The sequence below is a fragment of the Phaseolus vulgaris genome, chromosome 8 (assembly GCF_000499845.2).
Source record: "Phaseolus vulgaris cultivar G19833 chromosome 8, P. vulgaris v2.0, whole genome shotgun sequence".
NCBI lineage: Eukaryota > Viridiplantae > Streptophyta > Magnoliopsida > Fabales > Fabaceae > Phaseolus > Phaseolus vulgaris.
In genome coordinates, this window is record NC_023752.2 from 21,970,616 (window position 1) to 21,983,092 (window position 12,477).

The 12,477-nt window shown below is 28.7% G+C and overlaps 1 protein-coding gene across 1 annotated transcript; it reads right to left on the reverse strand.

Moving 5' to 3' along the window:
- Positions 1-1,969: 1,969 nt before the first annotated feature.
- Positions 1,970-5,101, reverse strand: LOC137824440 (UV-B-induced protein At3g17800, chloroplastic-like). Its single transcript, XM_068630088.1, has 2 exons — positions 4,372-5,101; positions 1,970-2,954 (listed from the first exon to the last, which is right to left on the reverse strand). The coding sequence occupies exons 1-2, from the start codon at positions 4,710-4,712 to the stop codon at positions 2,153-2,155; spliced, it is 1,143 nt and encodes a 380-aa protein (XP_068486189.1). The 5' UTR covers positions 4,713-5,101; the 3' UTR covers positions 1,970-2,152.
- Positions 5,102-12,477: the final 7,376 nt, after the last annotated feature.

Here is a 12,477-nt window from a genome sequence, read left to right on the forward strand (position 1 = left end):
TCTAATGTAATGACTTCATCTATTGTAATCACCGACTATTTCATGTTCATCAAATGTTTATTAATGATAAACGAAAGTTGTTATTTTGTTTTTTTTTTTGTTTTATTAGATACAAATTGAAATAAAAAATCATACATAAAAATAAAATATAATTTTTCAAGTTGTTAGTCAATATTTCATAATATTTATGAAAATATGCTAATTTTACCATGTTAGTATGTTTAAATTGTACATTATTTTTAATATATATAAATTATTCAAACTATTAATAATATTAATTATTTTATTACTATTATAATTATTAATATTATTATACAATATACAAAATAAAATATTAGATAAATTTATTTAATAATTTTAAAAATATTTAAATATAATATTAATAACAACATATAATTATAAATAATAAAATAAAAATATAATATCAACAAAACATATTTAGTATATAAAATAACAAATGTATATAATAATAAATATTATTTTCATAAATTTTAATATATTTAATAAATTTATTTCAATTTAACACAAAATTTTTTGTATTAAATTTTTATTGCAAAATAAGAGTAATTATGAATATTATATATTAGAAAAGCATAATTAATTCAAACCTACACACAAAAAAAATATACCATAACTATTATTCCAATATTTTTTAATAACAAGGCTAAATTTATAAACTAATATTTTACATATTTAAAATAATTTCTAAATTCTCTCCTAACTATCACATTACTCGAAAATTTCAATAAATAATTTTCACAAATTCAGTCTATCATCGTTCAATCCAAATAACCTCACATTTCCTCACTAATCCTCACAAATCTATTTCATCCATTCCCCCACAAATCTTCAATGCAAATACAACATTAAAGTAGTACAATTTTGCATCTACCATATGAAAAATGAGAGCCAAAAATAGAATTGAAACAATTAAATACATACAACTCAAAGATACACATTTACAATTCTATAGTTGTTATTTTAAACTTCAACTATTTAACATTCAAATTTTATACTTTGATAATAGGAACTAAACCAAAACTAATTTAGGATTTATCAAATTGTATTAATATGCTAGAGGAATATAATTCACATGCAAAGTGATTTTAAATGACAAGAGAAAAATTAAAAACAGACTTGTGCACGAGGTTAAATTAAAGTTTATTTCTAAAAGAGAAAAGCATAATTAAATTAATATATATATATATATGTAGAAAAGTTATTTTCTTCTCTTATAAATGTTTATCAAAAAAATTATTCAAATATTTCTTTAATCGTTAAAGTAATAGTGGTCGGCCTATGAAACTCATACACCCCTCTTAAATGGTGTGTCAGTATCCAATACTCATATCGGACACTGGCACTCGTATGACACATGTAAGACACGTATCCATGAAGTGTTCAATTTAAAAAGTATTTGTTAGATTTATAACAATTCTAGTATGGTTGTAACACAATTTTAAAAAGAAAAAATACATTAATTTTCTCAAAATTCAAACTTTATTGTATAAATTGTTATTATGATTATAAAAATAAAAAATAAATCTTTGTGAAGAAAAACATATTTATGAATAATCTTTATCAGTGTCATATTAATTACTAAGTTAATTACTAAATTTGTTTAGGCTACATGTTATTAACGTAAAATTCTAAAAATTTTACTATATTTCAGTAAAATATTAAAGATTTTTTACATATGACTAATCTCTATAAAACCCTAATTGATCACTTATCATTTTTAATGAAATTTTCTGTCAGAAGCACTTTATTTTTGGAGAGTACTCAAACTCGATATTTTACGGATTTTTTTTTCGGCACTAATTACGAAATTTAAGTGAACAGTTTCAAATACAATTGAAATTATGTCCAAATGAACAAGTAAAACATTCTTTAAAGAAGGCCATTTATAACCATCATATGAAAAACTGCACAAAATCAAACATAGATCCATGGAGTAAACAACTTGAACTTTGTCACCCTTTAAAATCTCCATCTTTATTCTTTCCCAGCTAACCATCCAAGCATAAAAAACTATACATTATTGAGAGGTAATGCATCATCCTATACAAAATAAAGTTACCCTAAATCTAACCACATTTATATACAAAGAGAATTGGCCTAACAGTGGAAATTTACTTAGCAACATGTTCCTTTACTCCTCATGATCTTTAAGCTTATACAGATTGTCAATATAATCTTCTGTCTCCCACAGGAAGGATCCAAATGCAATAGCCTCCAAGACTAGCCTCCTCAGACTAGAAAATGAAGTTAAAATAACATCATCATGCTGAGACAAACCAGATTTCCCATTTCCAAAAAGGGCATTACTATGACTCTCTACCAACTGCACAGCTTCCTTAGATCTCAGTTTTGCAAACTTCTGCAATGATTCAGGGTGAAAGCTCGTAACATTACATTTTATATCCTCAATTCCCTCTTCCTGCTTGATTAAATCATGCCATACAGATTGTATGTCATTCTTGTTGCCAAGCATCACATCTTTTGACATGTATCGATACATGTCATGAAATGAAGGGGAAGTTTTCTGACCTGGATGAAGACCATGGTTGGATGAAGAAAGACTTTTCTCTAGGGTGTACCTCAATGAAACTGACTTCAGAAAGTAACCATATAATATGGAGGCAACATAGACTCGGGCAAGCCAGTGTTGTCCAATAGGAGTGGTTTCCCAACTATCCCTTACACTAGGATTTAATTTCAAGCCTGTTACAGTACTGACATGCTGCCTTATGATCTCCAAAACTTCCGTGCTGTGAATAGACTCCAGCTCCCAATCCTTAGAAGGCAATAGCTCTAGTCTTCCATTGTATAGACAACTAGAAAGCTTTGGAACCAAATGAACCCTGATCTCAGAAAACTTGTGTAAAATCAGCAAATACATTACATCTGATATTGCATCCATACTCTCATCCTCCTTCACTTTTGCAATCCTCCTGTCATTCAGAAACATTTAAGTCAATACATTTCACAAGTACTGCTAATATTTGTAGTGTTATGCATTTTTCATTATTACATATGCATAAAGCTCTGATGTTTAGACTCCAAAGTTTTGTGAGGCATCGGTTATGGCTAAAATTCTTAAAACCAAGTAGCTTTCCACCAAACGTAAGGAACTGACACAAATATTCAACAAAGAACAGCTACATTTTCTAAATATCAGGGTATAGAATCACCAAAATAACCAAATTCCAGTAGGGTAATGCAGATAAACTTGGCACCCTCAGGAATTTCTAACCTACGATTCAAAACAGGTCCATCCCATTTGCTTCTGGTTTACGGCTACATCTCATATTGCACTTTCTCCTGATTTGATTATACATTGTGCAAGCTCAGGAACTGTTGGATTGGACCCTTATTCTTTTACCTTGCTAGCCATTTTCTATGGAACATTCCGTTTGATCTTGATGAGAACCATGGTATTCAATAGAGGTTTTGTAGGCTGCCCACTTCATTCTTATCTAATTCTTCTTTTGTTTAGGAAAATTTCATCCACTCTATAGTTGGAAATTGTCTCTTTCATCTATAATCAATATTCTTTCTATAAAAAAGAAAGGAACAGAGGCATAGTATATGTAACTACAAAACAAACGATACCAAGTCTGTCAAGGTTTAGAAAGTTTGCCCTCCTTTTTTACATTCACTATCACTAGCCTTCACCAGTTTAGAGTGAAATACAGTACAACCTTCTCCTTCCTCAAATATGAGGTCAGTTAATATAATTAGGTTCAGTCTCACACAAAAAGCTGATCCATTCTTGTTTCCAAACAAAAACATGTTCAAGCCACATCCACATCTAACAACAAACTAAAAGATGAAGAGATGCACCACAATCTAAGATCACTAAATTTCCTCCATACTGTAGTAGGAAGTGGAAATTTTCAGGATTCATATGGAAAAAAAATGCATGAGAAAATCATCACCAAAATTTCTACCCTAATGGCTAAATTTAACCAAATACACACATAAAAAATATAATTTAATGTTCACAGTTTTACATTTTCAAGCAGCTACATGTCAATCTAGGTATGAATTAAAAAAAACTACAAATTTACCATAAATAAAAGTGTACGATTCAATGACTGTGTAAAATAAACATTTAAGTGTTTAAATTAAATTAAAAACCGTAAATTTACAATACAAACTAAAAAACTTTATCTATTTAAATTAAACTAAAAACCATAAATTACATGGCAAGCAAATGCATATATGTACCTGCACTTTAACTAACATGAAGTCAAACTTACCCTTTATTAAACAGAGCTAAAAATTCCAATAATCACATAAAGAGAAACAAGAGCAAAAAGAGAATTGAAAAGAAGCAATAAGGGGTATTTGGAATTGGTGAGAAACCTGTGAAGCAAGGCTTCATCAGAGTCCTGACTGATAACCATCCGAGCAATAGCAGAGTCTCTATCGTCATTCAACATCTTCAACTCTTCCTTGACAACCATGTGGAACAGCTGGCGGCGATTCTGCAACATGCCGCCGAGAAACTTCCCCACAAGGGAGCGTGGCTCAAGGGGCGCGTGGAGGCTGCTGCACTCGCAGTGCCTCCTTCCCGCACTTGCCCTCACCGTCAAACCTTTCGGGAACGATCCCAACTGGATTTTGAACGAAGATGGTGGTGGCTGTGAAGGCGTGAGCATGGTCCTAAGGTGGAAGTGGTGGTTGTTGGAGACACTTCTTTCCATTGGGAAGAGGACCCAAAGAAAAAAAAATGGTCTTTTTGGCTTTTTCTTATCTGGGTGTTGTTAGAGAGGATGGAGCAATAAAGGGTTGGTTATAAAGGGTTGTTTATAGAAGTGTGATGAATGAAGTGGTTTGTTGCAGAGTAACAGAATCCTGAAAGGGAGATTTTGCCTGGTAAAAGGATAGGGTTTGTTTGAGACTTTTGTGGAATGGAAGAATTTTAGTTATGATATGATGACTTGTGATGAATGAATGTTGTAGATAAAGTTGGTCCTATAAATAAGGTAGAGAGATAAGTGATAGATATCTTGAGACTGATATGCACTCTCAGATGTATGCTGCTGGGTGAAGAACTCTATTAAGTATAAATGCAGAAATTGATGTTCAGGTCAAATTGCATCACAAAATTTAACTCAAATTTTAGCAAGTAAAATGTATTTAAGTTTTATCACATTTGTTAAAGAAATTTATTGTTTAATAATATATTATTATTATTATTATTATTATTATTATTATTAGGAAAATGTTTATGGTCCATCTTATTTGTAGAGTACATGAAAGGAAATAAAATAAAAAGATTAAATATGAACGGAAAAAATAAATAAAAAATGAGATAAAAATAAAGTAGAGGAGAAGTAAATATAGAATAATAATGATACTTTTTTATTATCAAATAATTGATTCATAACAGTCACACATATATCTTTGGAAGAGAGTTTACAGAGAGATTATTTCTAATATTGTCACTTTTTTCACTTTTTTTTATTAATAACTAACATGTATTGAAAAATATAAATATGTATGCATTTTAATTTTTCTTCAATGAATCCAATTTATAATTTTGTACTTTTTTAATAAACGCTTGAATAATAAAAAAAGACTTAACAACAATTTTTTTTTAATAATAAAGCGTTTTTTATTTGGAGGTAAAAATGTTTTGAGGCGTTATGGTACATAATTTTAACTAAAAACATTGCATACGGTTGTTATTTTGTAGACAATAAATGTGTTTAACTAACTAAAATATAATGAAATAATAACCATTTAAAATTTGATTTTGATTATGAATGCATGATATTTCAAAAGACTAATGTTCATCTAATTCTTCAATTAAAAAAAATAGTAGTCAGTGTAACTATTCATTTTGTTTGTAAGGTTTTAAAACTTTATTGATGGTGAAAAACTCCAAATCAAGAAGCATAGAAAAGTGATTATTTAGAATATTTGCTTGATGATATGCAATATTTTTGACATTGATGAGTGGTATTGAAAGAAATGTGGACACGTAAGGTAGATTTTAATGAAAAAAATTGTTCATTGTTGAAAAAGATAATCTCAAGAGAATCAAAGGAACAAAAGAGGAAGAAAATAGAAGAAGCCGGCCGAAGAAACAACAACCCTACTTCATGACTCATATGAAAGAGATATCATCAAATATAACAAATAATATTATTTTAGGTTAATTTTAGTTTTTTTTTCCCTAAAATTTTGGCCAAACTAACTCATAACAAATATAACAAATAATGTTTTTTTTTAGGAACAAGTGATTTAGGAATACGTCATGTTTTCATAACAGCTAAGAATAGCTTTTTAGGATAAGATAAGATCGAATAGTATATCCAGCTTCATAGAACTCCTATTATAAGTAGTATGTATTTTATTAAAAATTATCCATAAGATATAATATCATAACTTATTAGTATTAAAAGCAAAAAAAAATATTTTTTATAATATTTTCAGATCTAAAAATAAAATACATCTAAATATTCAACAATATGTAATCTTTTAAAAAAAAACTGAAAAATCTTTTTTTTTAATTTTAAGAAAAAAAATCAAAATAATATCTAAACAAATCGTTTACCCATTTTGAACTATTTTTTATTTATTAATTATATATATTTTTTTAGTTTATTTTTTCGATTTACTAGTATTTAGTCAGGTTTAATGTGAGAGTAGTTTTATGATTTCGATGAATTGAATACTAGATCGATTTCCTAATTTTATAGTTTATTGGTCTGGTTTTGACACACACACGACAAATAAAAGTGGTTATTTTAAATTTAAATTTTAACTTTTTAAAAGATTAGTATTAATTTAAAGAGAGTAAAATATAAGATTAAGCCGTTCATTAAAATGTATATTCTGGAATATAAAAGTAAATTAATTAAATAATTTTAAAATAAATAATTGACAGTTAACTACCTATACACAATCTTTTAATATACAAAATAAAATTTCTTTTATTATGTTTTAGTGATGTTACATATTCATGTAAAATAACATTTAATTTGATTTGAACTTAAAGTAAGTAACTCAATAATAACAATAATATTTTTGAAATTGTAGAATCTGTTGGAATTTAAATATGAAAAAGGATGTATTTAAATTTGAAGATAATAACATATGGTAACAGCAATAAACTAATACATTTAAATTTAAATTTTAAAAAATCATTATTACCATTTATAATAAAATAAATCTTAATTTAAATTTCAAAATCATAACATATTCATGATAATAGTTATGATGATAATAATAATATTTTAAAAGTTTATGAAAATTAAAATACCACCTTCTCATGAATTTGGGAATTCCTATTTTTGTAATAGCAACAAAGTCTTAACCTAAAATATTGTGTAAACTACCCGATTTTCCCATATAAACCTAAAAAGTCAATTAATATAAAAATAAGAAAAATATTCTCAGCAAAGAAATATTTTTATTTTATAAATTTAAATGTATAATTGCCTCACTCTTTCAATTAGACACTCTCAATATTCTCTTAGTTGTACATACATTTCACATCACAAATAATAAAGAAGTTATTTCAAAGTATTTATTTATTTATTTACATAAATTATATTTTTTTACTGTATCCCTTCTAATCTACCATCCTTTCTTTATCTCTAATCTAAATTGAATTTCAATAGGTTTTAAAAGCTACCAAAAGTTAAATAGTTAAAAACTAATAACATAGCTCAAGTAATAAAAATATTTTTATAATAGAAAATGTGTTTTATGTAGTTCGTTTTCATCACCATGTCATCCTTACACAAGAGGGATATATTGTAAGTTACTTAGTAAATTTTAATTGTATCTATTTTCATCAAAATAATTTTAGAGATTAAATGTTTCATAAGTCTTGCTCCATATTTGCAAGCAAAATATTTGTTCAACTTAGTCCTCGAGTAAATCGAGTTACACATCAAATTGGCAAAATCATTTAAAATTTTTTGTCAATAATTGCACAGTTAAAGAAATGAATATTAATAACTTAATAAAGTTATTAAGAGTAAATTTCAAGTATAACTCAATGTTATAAAATCAAATTATAAGATGAGGTTTGCATTCACTTATATATTATGATAATTATTTATTTTTAGTCGATGTAAGATTTCCGACACACCTAAATTTTAAACCTTATAACTCAATCTCGTAAAACAAACTTATAAGAAAATGTTTATACTCATTTATATACTTCAACAAAAGTGAATTTCATTTTAAAAATATATATAAAAAACTAAGAAAAATTAGAAAAAGAAAAAACTAAACTATTCAGTTCTATTTATCAAAACAAAGCATATATATATATATATATATATATATATATATATATATATATATATATATATATATATATATATCATCTAAATTGCAAACTAACCTCTTGTCATTGTGTTTGTCGTCTGCTCGTTTATGATATTATATGTTAAAAAAAATAAAGAGCATGTCTGGTATTTATAACACTCTATTAATAAAAAGGTTTAAATATTTTGAGATATATTTGGCACACACAATCACATGTTATATGATAATGGATTGAATATATATGAAAAAATGACCATATTTAGAAACTATTCTTAATTGTTTTGAATTAAAATTAAAACCAAAGATAGTGCTGCTAAGAAAGAAGGGAAAACGGTTAAAAATGTGATATTTACTTTTGAAAATAATTGGGACAAAATCTCAATAATTATATGTATAATTTTTTTTGAAAAAGAAAATATTTCCTCAAAGTTTGGGATTCACATGAAATTTGGGGGATCTCAACATTCACTTATTTGATCCATTTTTGGGTTAATAAGAAACCAAATATATGAATCGTATAGACATGGTATTATGTATCAAAATATACAAGTTTCTGAATTTCAATTCTTAATGAATAAACAATGTGCTTATCCTAGTTAAAAACTATATGAATATTTCCCAAAATAAATAAATAAATATGCGTATAAAGATAAATGAGAAAATATAAAATTAAATTATTTTTTTAAAATAAAAATACTTATAATTATTCTCATATCATGGAATCAAGTCGAATTCGTGTCAATTAAAGGATAGCCAATTATCATGTAACCCTTTGTTCCTTGAAGATATCTTATTACTTTTTTTTTAAGCTTTCCAATGTTGAACACTTAGATTACTCTAATATCTTACCAAAACTTCAACTACAAATATAATGTTAGGTCACCACAAAGTTTAACTTACATAAGATTTTCAATATGTGAAGCATATGGAATCTTTTTCACATGTTCCCACTCGAGGTTATTTTTTTGGTCCTGACTGAGTTCAAATGTAGTATCATTCACAATGGGAGTTACTCCTGATGAACAATCTTTCATATTAAACCTCACTAAAACTTTGTTGATATTAGTCTCCTAAGACAAACCCATAACACCTAAATTTTTTTTCCATATGGATCTTAATGATAATGACATAAGATACCTCATATCCTTCATACTAATTTTTTTCCAAAAAAATTGTTTCACATCATATAACATATCTTTATCATTCGTCACAAGCCAAATATCATCCATGTATAAAACAAGAAAACAATTGTAGTCCATATGACCTTTTAGTATATACATTGATACATGGATAACATACATTTATCATTCTTCGCAAGCAAAATATCCTTCATGTATAAAAACAAGAAAATAAATTTTACACTAACCTTTTACTATATACATCCCTGATGTTTTCTTCAAAATCAAATGAATATATAAATTTATGAAATTTTAAATACCATTGTGAGATGGTTTGTTTTAATCCATATATGAATTTATTAAACTTACAAACTAAATGTTCATCATTACTAGAAAAGAATCATTCAAGCTATTTCATGATCCTCTTATTCTATATCACCATTGATGAATGTTGTTTTCATATTCATTTTATGCAACTCAATCAAAATGAGATACTAATATCATAATTACTCAAAGATAATCTTTCTTAAGAGAAATGTCTCCTTGTTGTCAATTTTTTCTCTTGAGTGAACATTTTGACAATAACTCTAACTAATGTTACCTTATGAGTCTTTCTTGATTTTAAAGAGCCATCTTCTTCTAATGGATTTTACATTATTAAGCTACTTAACAAGATCCTAGACTTAATTATATGCATAAAACTCATCTCATCTTTCATAGCATTATATTACACATGTGATTCTTTATAACCAATGACTTGCAAAAACATTTCAGGATTATGTTTGAATCGAATGTGTACCGTTCGAGATCGAGTGAGCCACGTCACTCAACCTCGATGATCGATTGGTTAACTACATTAAAAGCACAGTTATAATAAATAACAAACAAGGAACACTCTACAAATCAAGGCCACACCCCATCTGATGGCATTTCATGTGTTCTTCTTGAATCAAAGTAGTAAAATGGATGCGGAAGCAATGGGTGAGTGAAACAAAGCCCTCCTAGGAGTTGTGATGGCTTTGAAGGTGCATGATGAGTATGAATTAGAGAGGTTCGGCCAGCTCTATGAAGAAAGGTGAAGGAAGTGAAGTTTATAGCCTAGATTTCTAGGAGAAGTATAGCTAGTGCACAAAATGGGCAGCATAACAATACTCAAATAAACTTGAAAATACAAGGTGTAAGCTCCTCCTTTTATAGGCTAAGGAGGACCATAATGCAACCCTAATGCTAGCCAAATGAAATGTAAATGTGAAGCACATGGGTGCACATGGCACATGGGTGCACAAATGAGCACATGGGGAGGGGTGTGTCTAGTTTTTATGCTCACCCCCTCCATGGGCTTTTCTAGACCGGCCTTGGTAAATTTAGAGGTTTTTTTAGAAACTCTAAGTTTACCTAGGTTGGTGTTTTAGGTGCCAAAATTAATTCTAAGAAAATTACAAATAAAGTTCCTATGCTAATTTTGACAAGAAATTAAAGTCTACTCTACACTAGAGTTTATGGCATTTGAACATGTAAAAGAACGTCTTCTTGGATCCTCTTGGCCATAACTCTATGGTTGGCCCAAATCTACCCTTTGGTGGGCTTGCATGTGGGCTTGTGCTTGGGCCTCTTCCATCATCCCCTCCCTCTTGAAAAGGATTTGTCCTCAAATCCATTGCTTCTTCTTCTTCATGGCTAGGGGAATGGATGTGGCTGGATGGTGTCCATCATCTCCTCCTTCTTGAGAAGATCTATCCTCAGATCTACAGACTTGATCTCGGATAGCAACCTTTTGCTTCGCCAAAGCTTGTCCTCCTGGATCAAACGTCCACCTATAGAAATAATCAAATAAGGCATAGGTGTTAGTTTGCAAATTAATTTTACTAGGTTGCCATTTTTGTTTTTCTTTTGGTTTTGGCAACCTTGGACAAAGTTTCTCTTTTAATGGTTGTGTGTGGTCTCTAATCATCTTATGTATTTTAAAATGTTCATTTGTGGTTACTTTCTCTTTAGGCATAAATCCTATAGGAGATGGTAACAACTTAAAAGGAGAAAGATGATTTAGGCCACACATAACTTTAAAAGTAGAAAAATAAGTAGTTTTGTGAACTACTTTATGGTATGTTTGCTCACCTCTAGAGTTGTGTGTGCACTTCATGATTATTCTAGGCATAGTAGAAAGAGCTAGATTTTCAAATATATTTTGACCATGCGTTTGAGGATGATAAGAATTTAAAGTGTGCAATTTAGTTGCAAGTTTTCCAAAGGAAATCCTCAAATCATGGTTTGCGAAATTTGGAACTCTATTCAACACTATGCTTGAAGATAAACCATGAAGATGTATCACTTCTCTAGAGAAGAGTTTATCCATAACCATGAAGATTGAATCACAACCTTTTGTTGTCCTAGGGAGTTTTAATATGAAATTTATATCTTCCCAAGGATCATTTGCAAAAGGTGAAGGAGTATAGAGTTTATGAGACATTGCCTTGGGCGTAGTTTGAAAACAAGAATTGTACCTAAGGTAATGTCTTTGAACTTCTTTTCTCATGGGGGACAAAAGTTTTGCTTTTAAAAGCTCTAGAGTTTTATCAACTCTAATTTGTCCCATGAGTTCTCCTTCATGAAGACTTTTTCTCTTATGTGTAAGGATAGTCTCGTTGTGACAACCATTGTTTATAAGGATTTGTACACTTTGCAATGGTTGTCTCAATAAGACATGACAAGTTTCTTTAGGCACTACTTCACATAAAAAATTGTTTTTGTAGATGCTTATAAAAAACTTGACATTCACTTGGTGATATCCTAGCACATATGAGAAATAATCTATTTCATTTTTATCTATGCAAGCTTCTTTTAAAGACTCTTCTTTTTCACTTAGGCTTACAAGTGTTCCTTTACAAAAGGTAAGGCTAGGTTGTTCAACAAGAGGTATATTTTCAAATGTATTTTCAACTTTTCCTTCTTGTTGAATGACCTTGTGGGAAGGAACACTCTTCTCCCACGCCTTTTGTTCTTCAAGGGTCTTCTCATGCTTTTCTTTTTCTTCTTTTTCTTTAGCTTCCCTTTCGACTTCCCC

Excerpts from the sequence above, each read along its gene's own strand:
- LOC137824440 (XM_068630088.1), bottom strand. The coding sequence starts at position 4,712 with ATGGAAAGAAGTGTCTCCAACAACCACCACTTCCACCTTAGGACCATG. Across the intron at positions 2,955-4,371 it reads GATGAAGCCTTGCTTCACAG|GAGGATTGCAAAAGTGAAGG; the intron begins GTTTCTCACCAA and ends TCTGAATGACAG.